This window comes from Ranitomeya imitator, chromosome 6 (assembly GCF_032444005.1).
Source record: "Ranitomeya imitator isolate aRanImi1 chromosome 6, aRanImi1.pri, whole genome shotgun sequence".
NCBI lineage: Eukaryota > Metazoa > Chordata > Amphibia > Anura > Dendrobatidae > Ranitomeya > Ranitomeya imitator.
Genome location: NC_091287.1, coordinates 518041607 through 518061603, shown reverse-complemented (window position 1 = coordinate 518061603; position 19997 = coordinate 518041607). Strand labels below are relative to the sequence as shown.

Genomic DNA, 19997 nt, shown 5'->3' with positions numbered 1-19997 from the left:
TGCTCCCGTAGCACTAGTGACGTCACTGCCAGGTCGAGCGGCCGATTGGTATCGGCCACCTTCCTGTTTCTTGCGTGCATCCGGGGACGCTACCGGCCGGGGCGCCTCTGGCTCTGCACTGCCCACATCTCCTCCGTCCTACCCGCTGAGCAAGATCGGCGCGGCAACCCTGCACGCCGGCCACATCTACCCTGCGGCCAAAGCATCTCTTCCGCCCCACCTGCTGTATAAGAACGGCACGGGATCCCTACACGCTGGCTACATCTACCCTGCGGCTGAAGCAGGTAATCCTCCACCCCTAAGTAGGTAGGTGAGAGTAATTATTATTATTGTTGGAGCTAGATTGTACTGTGGAACCAGGTGCCAATTAGGGGCTTAATATAAACGTGCACTGTATTTTTACTTTTACTTTACCTCTGGCCCGCAGCCAGTTGGTTTTATATACACCAATAGGGTATTCATGCATTAGTAGCCTCTGCAGTGGGGCAGTTTATAGCGCGGTATTTTTATTTTTGTGTCTGTTTATTGCTATTTAGTTTATCGACAGAGGTCGGCACAACCCCTGTCTAAGTACCAGCTGCTTTCCTTTAGCTTTCATTTTTTCTTTCCCTTTCTCCTCCTGGATTCATAGTAGTGCAGCGCCAGTGTGGTCATTGGTCTAGGGTTTCAAACGTAGTTGGGAAATGCAAAGGTGCCACTCTATCCAATGATATTTTTATCTGATAAGCCAAAAATGTGGTGACCGATTCCCTTTAAAATTCCTGCTGATGTGGTTCTCAGTACTTTAACTCATCCTACAAGATTTAACAAGTAGATGGCGGCATTTGCTTGCAGACTCTTCATTAGGCCTCAAACTGTGGAAATCTCTCATTTTGTCCACCTCTTTACAAGTACATTATGGTCCATACTTGATGTGTTCATATTTGGTGCAACTTCCCCCCACGTTGTAAGCAGCTCCAGTAAATGTATGCTTCCAAGTCACCGATGTAATGGTTCAGTTTCTTTCTTGTCCAAAATACAAGAATAATAAAAATGGCAATGTTCCAGTCATACAAAGGCCTTTCTCAAGCCAGTTATAGTTGTTTGTATAATTTTGCAACTGGCTTGATAAAGGCCTATTTATGGCCGAAACGTTGTCGATCTCGTACCGTAACACACAGACGTGTGAATGTGGCATTGCTCAGCTTCCTATTTATATTGAACTATGAAATTGTGCTAAAAGGAGACATTTCCCTTCATTATCTAGGCATTATTCCTTTTAAATAATATCATTATCTGAACATTATCTACGGTAGGTGCTATTATACTACCAAGCATTGTGCAGTATGCAGATTTGGGAACTGCAATGTCTCGTGGGTGTGAAAACTGAAGGCCGAGCAGAATGTGACATAATTTCAGAGGTGTGGAATACGTGTCTTTTGGATCATGAAAGAGCATTTTCTCTCTGACGTACTCATTACGGGCCTTTCAATCTCCCTGTAACATCACTAGACAGGTGTGGCTCACTCCTGGGAAGGGCAGTCCTGCCTGCTATGACAACCTTTATATTAACAACAGGCCTTGGAAACCTTTTTTTTCTTTCCTCGTAGCTGTCACTGCAGCCTTAACTCACAGGAATAATTAAACTATTTATCGTCTTACTGTTTTTTAAGGTGGGGATAAAACCCTGGCGTCTTTCTGTTGTAATGTCTATGCATTTTCTCTAAATTATTATTACTATTTTCTTTTTTTTTCTGCAAGTCTGTATTGTGGGAAATGTTCTGTCGTCTAAGCCTTCGGATATGGAAAAGTTATAAAACGTTTTATAGGATGTACTGTATGTGTCTGATGATTTATCCAATAGCAGTATAGTCTCGGAAATAGCTTTTAATACAAGGAAAATAGTGAAGTTATTATATATTTTTGAGTTTCGTTAGTTTTTCCGCTCAGTGTGTTAATTGTTTGTGAGCCTGGATTACTGGTGGTGAGACAATCTTGGCAGTGACCTTTGGTTTAATTACATTGAAGGAACTTAGAAGAATAATGCGATTGGACTTAAAAAAAATAACTGGTCAAGTGTCACAATTGGTTAAATCATATAATCAGCTATAGATCAATTAAATGCTCAAATTTTTTTTGGGCAGCCATGTCAAAAAGTATGCTGCTCTACTGGTTTAGTGTTTAAAGGAGTTTTACATGATTTTTAAAATAGTTTGGATAGCAAAGAGAGCGGCATAAAATAGAGTAGTGGTCTTTACTAGCACCTTGAATCCTCCACTGCTCCGATATCTCCTGGTGGTCTTGCAGTGGTGTGGTGTTAGGCCACTTATGGCGCCAGTGCTGTGCTGATCGGACGCGGTATCCACCGCTCGTCCTGAGACACTCAGGATGAGCGGTGGATACCGCGTCCGATCAGCACAGCACTGGTGCCATAAGTGGCCTAATACCTATAGCAGAGCCAGACGCTAAGAGCGGGATAAAATATCCAGTTAAAACGTGAATCTATGAAATACTCTAAGAGAGGTACATTGATGAAGGTCTATCCTGAGACCGAAACGTCATATTGTATGTACTCTCTTCCAATTAAATTTCACTTGCATCTGATCACGTGTGTGCCAAATTTATCGACAATATAGTATGGTTTGGGCACCTACTTGTGCACCACAACTCTTAGTAGTGCCTACAGCTATCTTTCACAGGTCTTGCAGTGGTGACATCCCATTCAACATGCACAAGACCGCTTCAGTCAATCACTGACCTCAGTGTTCCATGCACATCATGCAAATATCACAACTGAGGCCAGTAATTGGCTGCAGCAGTCACGGTTAAAGTTCGACCTTAAGGAGCTGTGTTGTGGAGCAGTATCTCCGTAAGCCATATTTCCTGACTTCTGCCTCACTACTGAGCATGTACATAAAGTTCAGCACAGATTCATCTCTGCTGAAAGCCGAGATCCTGAGATCAGGAACAGAACAGACATTTATAGGACATTTAATAACTTTCCAAATTCTAAAGAAAAAAAATTACATCACACACTGCATTAAACTACTGTACCAATTTACTATATATTTTGAGTCGTAGTCTGTTCACTTCATACCGATTTCACCAAAATGGGCACCGATTCCTACTCCACGACTTCGACACCACAGCCCTGTTAAGGAGACCACCAAGCTGGGGTAGGGTGGCTTATAAATCATAAGCCTGGGAAACAAAGCTCTCTGATCCCCTCTGTTCCAACAGTACTGAGATTCTGCCGATCCTGCAGTGATGACATTTAGTTTATCATCACTGCAGGATCGGAAGAGAACCTCAGCACTGCTGGAATAGCAGTTGACTGATTACGAGAGCATTGTTTCCCAGGCTTTTGACCTATAACTGTCCCTACCCAAGTTTGTGGTCTACTTTAAGGTGGAGCTTTAACACTTTATTATATACAATATGGAAATTGCCAGCTCGATCTTTTTATTCCTCTTGAGTGATTGTCACAACAGTTGAAAACTTCATAAGATCATTGTCTACTGAATCAAAATATCGTGAACAGATGGGATTATCTTCCCGGAATGAGGATATTGTTGTAATAATCGGGTGCCATCATCTTCTAAAATAAAGAGTATAATTTGCTATGTGGATGAACTTTATTAGATATTTTGCTGGCTCAATCTTGCTTCTGGAAATTGGAAGTGTTCTGTTGAGAGGAATTGTCTGAAGTATGACAGTCAGTTAGAGAAAGAAGAAGCTTTTAAATAAGGGTTATCCAGGGTATAATAAATCACTTGTAGAAGGAAGCCTTGAGATACCTGTCCTGCTTCTTTCAAGCAAAGTTTACGTGAACGTGACAGCTAAGTGAGACATGGGCAGCCACGAGCTTCAGACTATTTTAATTAAAATGTTGGTAACGTTACAAGAATCCAAATGTACAGTATTCAATGATAATATGAAATGATTTGCCGTCTACATCTATTAAATGAGCTGTGATTGATTGCTATGACGTGGTTTCTGCCTGTCCATCCTGATTGCTAGTAACAGCTTGTGCTTATCGTTGTGTTACTGTAGGCTGTCGTATTTTTTTTTAGACAGCACGACCAACTGTATTAAAGCAGACATGGACAGCAGTGGGACCATGTTTCCAAACAGCCTCCAATAGTTTAGCATAGTGCAAAAGTTTGCATATGACTGATTTAGTTAACTTTTGACAGATATTAAATCACATAAGCATTCATCCTTCCTTTGTAGCACCAAAGTTCCAAGATCACAATCGTATGGACCTTTTTGTGCAGCAGGCCACATGTCTATGTGTCGTAGACGAGGCTGATTTTGATTTGCTGTAACTAGACTTCTGGCAGCCATCTACAATGATTACAAATGTGTCCTACTTTACCTTTCCTCTTGTCTTGATATACCCAATGACGAATGCTCAACATGACTACTTTAGAAAAAATGACAAGATTTTCTGATACTCTTTCAGGAGTTGTGTATGATGTATATGTCTATACATGGCTGTAGTGTCACTTGTGCCTGCTGTGGGTTTTTGAGCATTTTGCAATAGGGTATCAAATTTTCATCATGAGAAATTGGAATCGTTAATTAAATTTGCAGAGAGGAGAGATTGAATGCAACTTTATATTTCTACATACCCACCTATATTCTATCTTTTTCCCAATCTATACCACTTTACTGAAGCTATAATGACACTTATCAAGCAATATTTCCAGTGGGGCTTACAATCATATTAATTGTTCAACAGATGCACAGATACTTATATATCAGGAGCAACTTTATTGGAGTCAGACTGATCAATGTGTTTTAGAACTTCTTCAGACGTCCATGATCATCAGTGCAATATCATATTTCAATTCGCGGACTGGTTGTGCGTCTCCTGACCCCGAGCATGACCGGTTCATAAATTTTTATGAGGCTGTCACGATCAGGATCAGGAAATGATTGGCCAGTCTGTGCATTGAGATCTGAGATTGAATTGATGATCACGGACGTCTGAAGGAGCCCTTAGAGTTTAAGAAATCCCGAGTGCCCAAAGAAAATCTGTGCAAGCACATTTAGGACTTACACATGCTAATCAAATGTTGTCCTGAATGTAATACCGCAGTGCTTCAGGCCACTATGCTGTAAAGTAAAGAATACATTTGTTGAATATCGATTTCTCCAATTCAAGTCTTTATGAACCATTTCAGCAAAAGAGCAAATTTCTACGGGGATTGGTACAGTTGATTGATTCATAGAGGTACTGATTGTGATTAATGGTTACTCATTACTAAAAAACTATACTCTTCTTCTGCAGGTGACATTCGGTGGGACCTTCATTGGCATTGGGCGTAAAACTCCAGACTGCCAAGGAAATACGAAGTACTTCCGCTGCAAGTTTTGCAACTTCACGTACATGGGCAACTCGTCAACGGAGCTGGAGCAGCACTTTCTAAAGACGCACCCTAACAAAATGAAAGTGTCCTCTGATTCTGGTAAACCATCAGAGAAAAGCACCAATAAATCCAGCCCTATTCCACGTTCTTGTGAGCCTGGAGATTTGGGAAAGTGGCAAGACAAAACCACTATTAAAGCAGCAGATGATATGCCAGTTGGATATTCAATGCCAATTAAGCCAGTAGAGTCCTCCAGGCAAAACGGTTCAGATGACACCAACTACTACTGGTGCAAGTTCTGTAGTTTCAGCTGTGAATCCTCCAGCAGTGTCAAACTTTTAGAACATCACAGCAAGCAGCATGGGGTAGGGATGTCAGAAAGTCCTAATTGTGATCCTATTAACAAGGCCTACAGGGGAACAGTTATTAATCAAAATAAAATTGCCAAAAATACTGATGAACAGCTTACAGCAAAAATAGAGAAAGGATTGGCTAAAAAGAAAGACCTCTCCATTAAATCAACTGAGGATTTAATAGTAACGAGCTACAATTGTCAGTTTTGTGACTTTAGGTACTCTAAAAGCCATAGCCCAGAAGTAATCTTGGTTGGGCCTCTCCTGCGCCATTATCAACAGCACCACAATATTCACAAGTGTACTATTAAGCATTGCCCTTTTTGTCCCAGAGGCCTCTGCAGCCCTGAAAAGCACCATGGAGAAATTTCTTACCCGTTTGCTTGCAAAAAAAGTAATTGTTCTCACTGCGCTCTCTTGCTGTTGCACTTGACTGCTGGGGTGACAGGTAGCCCTCAAGTTAAACATCAGTGTGATCAATGCCCATTCTCCTCTCCTGATGTAGATGTGCTCCTGCTTCACTATGAGAATGCTCATGAAGGCCAGGCATCTGAGGTCAAGCAGGAACTGAATCACCAGCAAGCAACCGATGATCAGATGACCCTCAAAGAAAGCAAAGAACACTCATGTACCAAATGTGACTTTATGACCGTGAGCGAAGAAGACCTTTCAAGACACTACAGGTAGGAAACAAAGCTTGACTGTTTTTTTTTTTTTTTTTTTATTCCTTAAAATTTTGGCCATGAAATCAGACAGAAACCCAAATAAGATTTGGTAAGCAAACATGAAAAATGTAAGTTGGCCCTACACCTTATAAATAAGTTATAATGGTTGAACAATCGTAGAATGAATGTTCACATGGTCAACAATCGTTCCACCAATGTAGCCATACACATTTTGGTAGACATTGGACATTATAGTTAATCTAAGCAGCTATATGCAATCAATTACACCAATGAAGTTATGGCTGTTACAGAAGGACAAAATATTTCATGGAAAAATTGTGTATTTGGTGAAAAATTCAAACATGGCAGAATTTGTCCCAGGCAATGAAAGTGTGTCATTGGTTGGTTAACAAAGTGTTGTGGTTGACTTGAAACCCATAAATTCATTATGTCCTTGTTTTACAAAAAGGAAAAAAAATGGTGTCCACCCTGGCAATGTACTGTTCTTTAGTTAAAAAAGCAATGGTAGAAGCCAAGAACAATTCTGATCGGTTTCCCAACACGTAATCATTTATTTCTCGAGAAGGTTCATCTATCATTTCATCAAAAAAATGTTTAACATGAAACACCGTTTTCTGTTATGAACAATTGTTAATTCTAACTTTATCTCCTGATGTAATCATACAGAAGTTGAACATTTTCATGTGGTTTTCTATACACTGCATACTTTACATTTTTCTTATATATCTGTTCAAATATATTTTTATTTTAAAAGAAAAAAATGCACATTTGGGTCTGTTTGATCACATTTTGCCTGGCTGTTTTTTAGTAATAAAAATGAATAATTATTGTATATGGTAAACTTTTTTTAATTTGGTACTGTGAACTTTTGTAGAAGACTTAAGGGAAGTATAGTTAAAGTCATAAATAATTATTAATTCTATTATTCTATACTAAAAGCTATAAAGTAAAAATGTAAAACATCGGAACTAATGGATTATCGCAAATGGCTTTTGGCATATTTAGAACTGATATCCTCCAACTAGCTTGTCGTATACATAAATAATTTTTTGGTCATCTGGAAATGTTAGAATCTTGAAGTACACAGTAACTCTATTTGATGAATGTGCAACATCTGGACCTTAATTACTTTGGTAGAAAAACTTCTACCGCTCTGTAAATGGATGCGTGTATAGTATTTGTTAGTGACAAAAGACTCCAACAATACCTTGTTCAGGTTAGCGGAAATAATTTCATCCAAATTTTTTTTGCTTGGCTGCGAATACATATTTCAGAACTTTGTGGTGTGGCTACTTATGGTCCTTTGGAATTTTGTGCCATATAGTTGTCCCTTTCTGTACCTCCTAGGAGTTTTCTTTTTGGAAGAGAATGTGACTTCTCACAGAGGCCGTATATTGCAGTACCAGATGATATATAGGTCTTTAATATCAACCTATAGTAACCCTATATGGCACAATATTGGGTCTGTAAACACAACATTGCCCTCTTTCATGTCCTTGTAAGTTTTCAGAATCAGATCAAAGGTGCCCATACTAGTTATCAATGTTGACAGATGTCTGGAACATAAAGAAGGATTAAACCGAGCTGATCAGTCATGTACATTGAGATGAGGGTATTCTGGCAGAATAGATGACAGCCAGCATTTTGCCTCCGAGTAGTAGAGAAGCATTCACACCTGAGCTCTGGTGTCTGAGTGGGGCCAAAAGACCCCCTTCTACAGAACAAAACACCAATACTATACATGGCATGTAGTAGTTGAGAATCCCTATTCTAGATTTTTCACATCGGAACAGAAGCTTCAAGTTATGCCTAAGTACCCAACCAGAAAAAAAGCAGATGAGATTGGAAAACTTTGCATTTTATAGTATACTAGATGGTGGCCCGATTCTAACGCATCGGGTATTCTAGAATATGCATGTCCACGTAGTATATTGGCCAGACACGTAGTATATTACGTAGTATATAGTGTGTATTATATAATATAAAACTTTTCTTTATTTGATTAAACTTTAATTTAAACTTTTTTAATTTTTTTTTTTTACCAAAGCTTACCTGTATCACGGTTCTCTATAATCTGTTCAATTCTGTTTGTTATTCTCGACAGCCTCTCTTTGGGGTTACCCTCTGCACCTCCCTCAAATCTGATTTGAGTCGATTTTTATTAAAATTAGACTTTAGATCAATTCATATTCAGAAGAGGAGAACGAGGGGTTGTGGACTTACCCAACAGAAGCCAACTGTTAATATTGAGCTTGAATTGAATCGAGCAGCTTGCAGTGTATGTATATAATACATGCAAGCTGCCGAAAGACGAACCTTGAAAATGTTAAGTCAAAGCAAATTGATGAATGTATTTTGTGGCACAAAATACATTCGATACCCTAGAAAATGACATACAAAGGTTTCTGTACCTATAGAAGTTAGACATTTTTGAAACATTTTGTATTAGCATAGACAATTTGAAAGAAAAAAAAGTTTCTTTACGGTAAAATCGTGTTAATCTCTAACTTCTGTTACAATTAGGTTGTGGAAATTCTGTCTAGACCTGCTAAAATCCAGGGTTGTTGATCCTGGATTTTTACAATAGTCCTTTTCTTACCCCTACGTTCTTTCCACGTTAGATTATGGAAATATTCCTTTTGCAAGTCGTGTAACTTTTGGGTTGTCCATGACCTAATCTGGAATATGTTCAACGAGAGCGATCTCAATGGTTTCACTTCGTTTCCAATTTGCTCACCTGTCTCCTGGTTTGCACAGATTGATAGCTTGACATTTCACCTGCATTGAGCTGAAAGTGTGTGTACTGTATTGATTCAAGAAAGCAGAACAGCAGTAAAACAAACAAATTATGCAATTCTCTCACCACCGGCTACAAAGAAAGCATGAGTGTGGGTTTAGTTACACTACTTAAGTGAAATCAGTCATTTCGCTCTCGAAATGAGTAGGAAAACATTACACACTTGCTCAGTTCATTATAGGAGCAGGTTTCCATGTATAAATCTATTGGAAACGTGACCTGAACATTTTCGCTTTCTTCTTAATCACTTTTATATGACAAGTAAGTGAAAAATAATACAAAGTGTGCTTGTTAATCCACCCTGCAATATTGATAGAAGATGGCAAACACAGAACACATGTCCCCACATTGCATTTTTGTTGCGTTTTTATTATTTTTGTGTCCTGCACGCTTTTGACGTCAGCTGTTCACCGTAAATCAAATAAATAGCTGCCAAAAAATACATAGAATTCACCGAATAGCACCGAATTAAAACATAACTTTTACTATAAAGTTATCCTTCCAAAGAGCCTGAAGACCCACCTCTTCCAACAAGCCTACAACCTGCAGTAACCACCGATCGACCAAACCGCTGCATGACCAGCTCTATCCTCGCCTACTGTATCCTCACCCATCCCTTGTATATTGTGAGCTTTCGCGGGCAGGGTCCTCTCTCCTCCTGTACCAGTTATGACTTGTATTGTTCATGATTATTGTACTTGTTTTTATTATGTGTACCCCTCCTCACATGTAAAGCGCCTTGGAATAAATGGCGCTATAACAATAAATAATAATATAATATAAAAAATACCAATGTATATTATTTTCACTATATTCCCATTACCACATATGATATGGGTCTGTTAAAAAAAAAAACAAAAAAAAAAACAATTGAGAGTAAGGCTACTTTCACACTAGCGTTTTTAAGAATCCGTCGCAATCCGTCGTTTTGGGCAAAAAAACGGATCCTGCAAATGTGCCTGCAGGATGCATTTTTTGCCCATAGACTTCTAGTGCCGACGGATTGCGACGTGTGTCCACACGTCGCTTCCGTCGTGCACTGGATGCGTCGTGTTTTGGCAGACAGTCGGCACGAAAAAACGTTCAAGGGAACGTTTTTTTTTGTCCACCGCGTCCGCCATTTCCTACTGCGCATGCGTGGCCGGAACTCCGCCCCCTCCTCCCCAGACTTTAGAATGGGCAGCGGATGTGTTGAAAAACTGCATCCGCTGCCCACGTCGTGCATAATTTTCACAATGTGGGTCAGTACGTCGGCCCGACACTTAGCGACGGACCCGTACCGACGCTAGTGTGAAAGTAGCCTTAGGAAAAATTTACCTTATTAAATCACTATGGATTCCCTTCCTAACAGCGGAGGTTGGCACCCTTCAATCTGCACACTGGTGCTCTCTCACCAATGGCTCTCCCTCCTTTCCCTAAACAATCCTTACGAGACAGAGTGCACAAAGAAATAACAATTGTACCATATGTGATCCGGTGAGCCTGATACCCTACCTCTGATAAACCTGATGGCACGTGCAATATATCAGATAGGGAGATATATTATAATGAATTCCGTAACAGACCCCAAAATCATATATAGAGTTTGGCATAAGCAGATATATATTGCTCATATTCCCAGATGTAAACTACAGTAAATCAAATGGGCAAAAAAAATTCAAAACTCAAGTGGTATCTTATTAGATGTACCATATACCGTCGTTTATGCAATATTAAATATCCACATGCATATTGCCCCAATAGAAATCCAGGATTATATGTAGCAAACAAAATCCCATATTTTCAAAAAATGGGGTTACAAAATCATCCAAGCTAATAACAAATAGTTAATAGCAAACAAGAACAGACAGATTGCTATTTAAATTGCACAATCCATTCAGGGCCAATACCCCTTGTTCATTCATTTAGGAGATCTTTACCCCATAAATTACTCCAATCAAGAAGAAGCCAGCTTGCATATTTCTCGACGCCTTTCCCCAATTAGTTGGTTCCTCAGGAGAACACACTGGTACATATCCCATAGACAGATGAACTTATCTTAGTAGAAGACAGCGTGGGAATGGTGCCCGTCCGCATGTATCAAGTGAATGGCGGATATTGATTCTCTTGATACATGCGGACGGGCACCATTCCCACGCTGTCTTCTATTAAGATATTGCATATATTACATGTGCACATACCGATTTTTCAGAAAAGGACATTTATCTCCTATACATAGCATAAGTGATACATTTATGATGGCTGGTGGCTCTACCATAGATTAAAAAAAAAGAATAAACACCTACTGTAGTTGAATTCTTAAAGGGATATTTCAGTCTAAAAAAATATCATATTCACCAGTTAAGTGACAATTTTTAGATTGGAGTGGACCCCAATGATCGTCAGAACTGTTTTCTGTTTTCCCATGGTTTTCACCTTGCTTTTGATGAAGATGATGGTCCTCACTTTCTCTTATTCACACAACCGGAAACAGAAGAAGGTCAATAAAATGGTCCGTTGCGCATGTGCCCTGCCACTCCTTTAAAAGTCTTTGGAATTATGAGAAGGTGCTGTCACTTCTGGAAAACAATTATCCAAATATTATCGCTGACAGGATAGGTTGTAATTTTTTGTAGCCTGTAATACCCTAAACGAGAGGCTACCCAAAAAAATGAAATGTATCGCTTGTCCATAGCAGTTTGAATGGAGCGGTGGTCAATCGGTCATGCCTTTATCCTGCTGATCCATCTATTGTCTATAGGGAAATGGCCAACAATATACTTTACCGTCTAAGTCTCATATGAAACTTTTCTGCATGATTAGCCAATATTCTAGACCTCAGTGACGTAAAGCATTTTTTAACAGAAATGTAACACTTTGGTCTCTTGGTCTACTCCAACAATGGCCTTCTTGCCCATTGAATCCCGTCAATGGTCCACTTCCAAACTGCATGTTCTTTAAAAGAGTTGTCAGGGACTATTTTTTTTCTACTATGGGCCTAAGAACTAAAAGGCAGTTAATTGTTACCTACTTACCTTCCTATTGTGCCTGGTGCCAATCTCTATCAGCACAGAGCATTCACAGACCACTCGTTGCCGATCTCTGCTGGCACAAAGCGGTCACACACCCACTTCTGCTGGCAATTTAGCGGCTTTCTCTGATGTCATTTTGACAGAGAAGTAACTCCTCTCTTCTCTAACGATGGGGCATGATCGCCCAAGTCATGCTGATTGACAGCTGGCTCCCTGCAGAAGGGAGCCTGCTGTCAATCAGTATGATGGCGGCAGTCATAGCCCATCGACAGAGCAGCCGGGAAGAAGAGGAGCTGCTGTTGATGTGGAGCAGCTGAAGTGCTGGCACCAGGTAGTACAGTTAGGTAGTGAGCAACTACTCTCCTTTTAGTCCTTAGGCTCATAGCAAAAGAAAAGAAATCGTCCTCGATAAACCCTTTAACTGGTTACTTTTGATTTACAAAGGTAACAGGTCTCATTTGATACAGGGAAGATATATTTCTTGGTACCGTGTTAGCCAGTAGATAGAAAAATATTTAGAATTGAGAGTCCTCAGTGGTTGATACCTTTTAATGGCTAACTGAAAAGATGGTAACAAATTGCAAGCTTTCGAGACTACACGGGTCTCTTCATCAGGCAAAGACTGAGTCTTTGCCTGATGAAGAGACCCGTGTAGTCTCGAAAGCTTGCAATTTGTTACCATCTTTTCAGTTAGCCATTAAAAGGTATCAACCACTGAGGACTCTCAATTCTAAATATTTTTCATTTGATACATGCAGTTATGAGTATGCTAAAAACGTTGGAACAGTGACAACATTAAGTATAGGACGGTAGTCAAGTGAGAAGCCATTGAAAGAAAAAAAAATTTTTTGAAGTCCTGTATGGGAATTTTTTTTTTCAATCCGTTTTCTTAAACCAAAAGTAGTGTCATATTGATACAGCTCTCAGAATGACTACATCCATTGTGTGTAGGTGACAAATAGACGAACAGAGTTGTTTTGGTGGCAGAAAAGTGCTGAGACATTGGCATTTCGGGTAAATAAGTTAACCTGAACATCTGCAAGTACAGTGTATCTGCGTTCCTGTAGGCTCAGGGGGATTTCTTGCGCTAGTGGGCTATATTTCCTTACGATGCTTCACATTTCATTAGGTTTATTATGCCTTTTTTTAAGCCATATTTGCATCTGTGGTTGATTTTGAAAGTGTTGTGACAAGGGAAAACCCACCTGATTCTGTTTCCATTGTAAATATAGATGATTCGCGCACAGAAAATGATGACAATAAAGATCTAGTTATGACATTTCCTGTCGTTTGTTACATAAGACAGAAGAATGCCATTGCCACTTAGTTCTGACTATTACAAAGATCCAGGGTTAATATGTTTATTTTCGCCTGTATGTTGCTGGCGGTGTAAACCCTAGGTCCTGCTACATAACAATTGATACCTTTTCTAAATTGTTCACGGGAAAATGACATCATCTATCACACCAAAAAAAAATATAATCCAGAAAACTGAATTCTCTTTTGCCACAAATCAACAGCTCCTTTTTTTATTTTTTAGAAGGCAAAGTGTATTCTCCTAGGAGCTTTTAAAGGGAATCTGTCATCAGGTTTTGGCCAGCTTCATATGACGGTGGATCCTGTCCATTGCTGTGTGGTTTACTGAGCTGCTTCCTGTGGTTTTCATAAAATCACTGTTTTATTAGCAGGAGATTATCACTAGAGAACTGTCACGTAGTCCTCCATATTTATGAGGTCTGTATAACCCCGGCCTCGCTACTGATTGGCGGCTTTCTGCCAATCAATGGTGTGGGCGTAGTTATACAGAGCTCCACCTTCAGAGAACTGCTATTACTGCAGCCATTGTTTTAGCAAAGCTCAAGCAAGCAGCCAAGTAAATGATACATCTCTGCAATCAGTGTCTTTGCTCCAATGGCATGCTGTTCTCAGGTAGAGTAGCAAATCCTGTTGATAGATTCCCTTTAAGTTAAAGGGAATCTGTCACCTAATTTTTCGCAAATAAGTTGCAGCCACCGCCATTAGGGGCTTATCTACAGCATTCTGTAATGCTACAGATAAGCCCCCGATGTAACCTGAAAGATAAGAAAAAGAAGTTAGATTATACTCACCCGGGGCGGTCCGATGCGGTCTGGGTCTAATGGGCGTCGCAGGTCTGGGTCCGGCGCCTCCCATCTTCATACGATGATGTCCCCTTCCTTGCTTCTGTCGGGCTCCTGCACAGGCTTAATTCTCTGCCCTGTTGAGGGCAGAGCAAAGTACTGTAGTGCACAGGCGCCGGAAAAGGTCAAAGAGGCCCGACGCCTGCGCACTGCAGTACTTTACGCTGCCCTCCACAGGGCAAATCAGTACGCATGCGCAAGATCCGCAACAAAAGCAAGGAAGAGGACGTCATCACATGAAGATGGGAGGCGCCAGGACCCGGACCTGCGACACCCATCTGACCGGACCACCCCCCGGGTGAGTATAATCTAACTCGTTTTTCTTATCTTTCAGGTTACATCGGGGGCTTATCTACAGCAATACAGAATGCTGTAGATAAGCCCCTGATGGTGCTGGGCACCGCTTATTTGTGAAAAATGAGGTGACAGATTCCCTTTAAGGTTCATGTGGGTTTTAAGCTTGATGTGTATATTCTTATCTATGCTTCTTTCTGTCAAACATAACATAAGGATATCCGTAGTATGCAGACCACTCCCCTGACCCTGCATCCCACCATTCCCACTAGAACCATCCCCCTAATATTACTTTAACCCACCGAATCGATATGCCTAAATGTCTTTGAAAATAATTAGAATTTAACAAAACTCTAAACTTCTATTAAACGCTATTCTCCAGAACATTTTTAATTATCTCCATCCCTTAGCCATTGGTAAGTGCACAGTTCATGTACAGTTATATGAGAAAGTTTGGGCACCCCTATTAATCTTAATCTTAAAGTTTTATAAAAATTGTTTTTTTGGCAACAGCTATTTCAGTTTCATATATCTAATAACTGTTGGACACAGTAATGTTTCTGCCTTGAAATTAGGTTTATTCTACTAACAGAAAATGTGCAATCTGCACTCAAATAAAATTTAACAGGTGCATAAGTATGGGCACCCCACCAGAAAAGTGACATTAATATTTAGTAGATCCTCCTTTTGCAAAAATAACAGCCTCTAGTCGCTTCCTGTAGCTTTTAATGAGTTCCTGAATCCTGGATGAAGGTATTTTTGACCATTCCTCTTTACAAAACAATTCCAGTTCAGTTAAGTTTGATGGTCGAGCATGGACAGCCCTCTTCAAATGATCCCGCAGATGTTCAATGATATTCAGGTCTGGGGACTGGGATGGCCATTCCAGAACAGTGTATTTGTTCCTCTGCTGTTGCAAAAAAAAAAAAATTTTTATAAAACATTAAGTTTAAGATTAATAGTGGTGCCCAAACTTTTTCATATAACTGTATTAAAAGATTCTATCAGTCCCGTTGCTGTTCCAGTGCTCTCCTTAACGTTGTGACTGCAGTTCTGAGTAGCCAGCTCACTCGGCGTCTTCTGTGTGGACTGATTATCACTTTCTGTATGAGATTCACATCGAGGCTGTCATAGAGAAGGTTATTTACCACTAGTGGACCCAGATAGAAAAGGGCCCCTTGTGTAAGAACAATATATGGGCCCTTTGCAGTCCAGTAACTCATCTTAATGCAAAATTTCACCTGTGTCGCAGGTAAGAATGAGCCCACTTACATCTTGGGCCCCTGTGCGACTGCACAGGTTGTACCACTGGTATGTCCACCCCTGCAAAACACACTTTGTGAGTCAGCTAATCAAAACTGTGGTCACATGGTAGAGAAGAGGATCAGGGCAGCACTGGAAACAGAAGACATTTTTTTTAAGCCAAGAGGGTTGTTGGTCTGCATGATTCTTCACTTATAAGGCACCACACAGATCTCTCTTGAGAGATACTTATATTTAAAGTGCACTATTATAACTTTGTTTTCAACCCCTTTACTCCCAAGGGTGATTTGCACGTTAATGACCGGGCCAATTTTTACAATTCTGACCACTGTCCCTTTATGAGGTTATAACTCTGGAACGCTTCAATGGATTCCAGTGATTCTGACATTGTTTTCTCGTGACATATTGTACTTCATGATAGTGGTAAAATTTATTTGATTTTACTTGCGTTTATTTGTGAAAAAAATGGAAATTTTACAAAAATTTTGAACATTTCGCAATTTTCCAACTTTGAATTTTTATGCCCTTAAATCACAGAGTTATGTCACACAAAATACTTAATAAGTAACATTTCCCACATGTCTACTTTACATAAGCAAAATTTTGGAACCACATTTTTTTTTGTTAGGGAGTTATAAGGGTTAAAATTTGACCAGTAATTTCTCATTCTTACAACACTATATTTTTTTAGGGACCACATCACATTTGAAGTCTCTTTGAGGGGTCTATATGATAGAAAATACCCAAGTGTGACACCATTCTAAAAACTGCACCCCTGAAGGTGCTCAAAACCACATTCAATAAGTTTATTAACCTTTCAGGTATTTCACAGGAATTTTTGGAATGTTTAAAAAAATGAACATTTACATTTTTTTCCACAAAAAATTTACTTTAGCTCCAATTTGTTTATTTTACCAAGGGTAACAGGAGAAATTGGACCTCAAAAGTACGTTGTTGTACAATTTGTCTTGAGAATGCTGATACCCCATATGTGGGGGTAAACCACTGTTTGTGTGCATGGCAGAGCTTGGAAGGGAAGGAGCGCTGTTTGACTTTTCAATACAAAATTGACTGGAATTGAGATGGGATGCCATGTCGTGTTTGGAGAGCCTTGATGTGCCTAAACATTTAAATTTCCTACAAGTGACACCATTTTGGAAATTAGACCCTCTAAGGATCTTATCTAGATTTGTGGTGAGCACTTTGAACCTCTAAGTGTTTCACTACAGTTTATAGCGCAGAGCCGTGAAAATAAAAATAAAAAATTCCACAAAAATGTATATTTTAGCCCCCAGTTTTGTATTTTCCCAAGGGTAACAGGACAAATTGGACAACTTTTGGGGTCCAATTTCTCTTGAGTATGCTGATACCCCATATGTGGGAAAAAACTACTGTTTGGACGCATGGCAGAGCTCGGAAGGGAAGGAGCGCCTTTTTGAATGCATACTTAGATGGAGTGGTCAGCAGGCATCTCATTGCGTTTGAAGAGCCCCTGATGTACCTAAACAGTAGAAATCCCCCATAAATGACCCCATATTGGAAACTAGACCCCCCAAGGAACTTATCTAGATGTGTTGTGAGAACTTTGAACCCCCAAGTGTTTCACTACAGTTTATAACGCAGAGCCGTGAAAATAAAAAAATCATTTTTTTTCCCACAAAAATTATTTTTTAGCCCCCAAAATTTTTATTTTCCCAAGGGTAACCAGAGAAATTGAACCCCAAAAGTTGTTGTCCAATTTATCCTGAGTAAGCTGATACCCCATATGCTGGAGTAAACCCCTGTTTTGGTGCATGGGAGAGCTAGGAAGGGAAGGAGCACTATTTTACTTTTTCAACGCAGAATTGGCTGGAATTGAGATTAGGCACATCAGAGGCTCTCCAAACGCGACATGGTGTCCAAACAGTGGAAACCCCCCAATTCTAACTGAAACCCTAACCCAAGCTCACCCCTAACCCTAATCTCAACCATAACCACACCCCTAAACCCGAACATGCCCCTAATCCCAATCACAATCCTTACCCCAACACACCCCTAACCATAATCACACCCCTAACTCCAACACACCCCTAACCCTAATCCCAACCATAACCCTAACCACACCCCTAAACCTGACACACTCCTAACCCTAATCCCAGCCGTAAATGTAATCAAACCCCAACCCTAACTTTAGCCCCAACCCAAACTTTAGCCCCAACGCTAACCCTAATGGGAAAATGGAAATAAATACATTTTTTTAAAATTCATTATATTTCCCTAACTAAGGGTGATGAAGGGGGGTTTGATTTACTTTTATAGCGGGTTTTTTAGCGGATTTTTATGATTGGCAGCCGTCACACACTAAAAGATGCTTTTTATTGCAAAAAATAGTTTTTGCGTCTCCACATTTTGAGAGCTATAATTTTTCCATATTTTGGTCCACAAAGTCATGTGAGGTCTTGTTTTTGTGGGATGAGTTGATGTTTTTATTGGTATCATTTTCGGGCACGTTACATTTTTTTGATCGCTTTTTATTCCGATTTTTGTGTGGCCGAATGAACAAAAATCAGCAATTCATGAATTTCTTTGGGGGACCTTTATACCGTTCCACCTTTGATAAAATTGATAAAGCAGTTTTATTCTTCGGGTCAGTACGATTACAGCGATGCCTCATTTATATCTTTTTTTATGTTTTGGCGCTTTTATATGATCAAATCTATTTTATATAAAAAATAATTATTTTTGCATCGCTTTATTCTGAGGACTATAACTTTTTTTATTTTTTTGCTGATGACGCTGTATTGCGGCTAGTTTTTTTGCGTGACAAGATGATGTTTTCAGCGGTACCATGGTTATTTATATCCGTCTTTTTGATCGCGTGTTATTCCACGTTTTGTTTGGCGTTATGATAATAAAGCGTTGTTTTTTGCCTCTTTTTTTTTTTTATTACGGTGATCACTGAAAGGGGTTAACTAGTGGGACAGTTTTATGGGTCGGATCATTTTTTTTTAACACATGGAAATATATATATATATATATATATATATATATATATATATATATATATATATATATATATATATATATATATATATATATATATATTTTTTTTTTTATTTTTTTTTTAACTTTGTCCCAGGGGCCGAAATCATGGTAAAGTGAGTGTCAGATTGCTGATCTGACACATTGCTGTGCACTGTGTCAGATCAGCGATCTGAGAGGCACTGCAGGAGGCTTGCCAGCACCTGCTCTGAGCAGGCGCTTGCAAGCCACCTCCCTGCAGGTCCCGGAAGGAGCCCCGCGGCCATTTTGGATTCGGGGCCTGCAGGGAGGAGGTAGGAGACCCTCAGAGCAACGCGATCACATCGTGTTGCTCCGAGGGTTTCAGGGAAGCACGCAGGGAGCCCCCTCCCTGTGCGATGCTTCCCTATGCTGCCGGAACGCTGCGATCATGTTAGATTGCAGTGTTCTGGGTGTTAATGTGCCGGGAGCGGTCCGTGAGAGGTCAGAGGTAACGGTTATAAGCTCTCAATGTAAGTCTATAAGTGCCTCGTTGTGGCTCCTTGGTGTCATAGACTCGCACTGAGTTGTGACTTTGAATCTGCACAGCAGACACTGAAGCGATCCGGCAGGTCACAACTAGCAGAGGATGACCGGAGCGGCACTGAGAACAGAAGAAGACTGCAACCAGAGAGTATTCTTCTACAGACATAAAATTAAAAAAAATTGCCTAAGTGGTGCTTTAAGGCTGGTTTCACATTTGCATTTTTTGCCGCTGCGTTTTTGCGCAAAAAAAGCATGCATTTTTTTCCCTATACTTAACATTAAAAACGCATGCGTTTTTTTGCATGCGTTTTGCCCCTTTTTGCAGCCGCATGCGTCTTTTCTATGCATGCGATGTGTTGCAGAAATGCAACATGTAGTAATTTTTAGCGGCGTTTTTTTGCGGCAAAAAAACCTATTTCTGTCTTTGTAAACGCATGCGTTTTTAAGCACATGCGTTTGATTGTGTTAAAAACGCATGTGTTTTTATAGAAAAAAAAAACAGAAAACACACTGATATGCCATCCCCCACCATAAAGGTGATAAAGGGATCCTAAC

At 39.9% G+C, this 19997-nt stretch overlaps 1 protein-coding gene across 2 annotated transcripts in view; it reads left to right on the top strand.

The window, feature by feature from the left end:
- TRPS1 (transcriptional repressor GATA binding 1) overlaps positions 1-19997 on the top strand; it is a 352014-nt gene that overhangs the window by 144291 nt on the left and 187726 nt on the right. Inside the window, exons 4-5 of one of the 2 annotated variants that reach the window (XM_069731801.1) lie at positions 5276-5453; positions 6213-6390. In XM_069731801.1, coding sequence (XP_069587902.1) covers positions 5276-5453; positions 6213-6390 — 356 coding nt within the window. Of the gene's footprint in view, positions 1-5275; positions 6391-19997 lie in introns of both variants that reach the window. The other variant, XM_069731800.1, reaches the window with a different exon arrangement.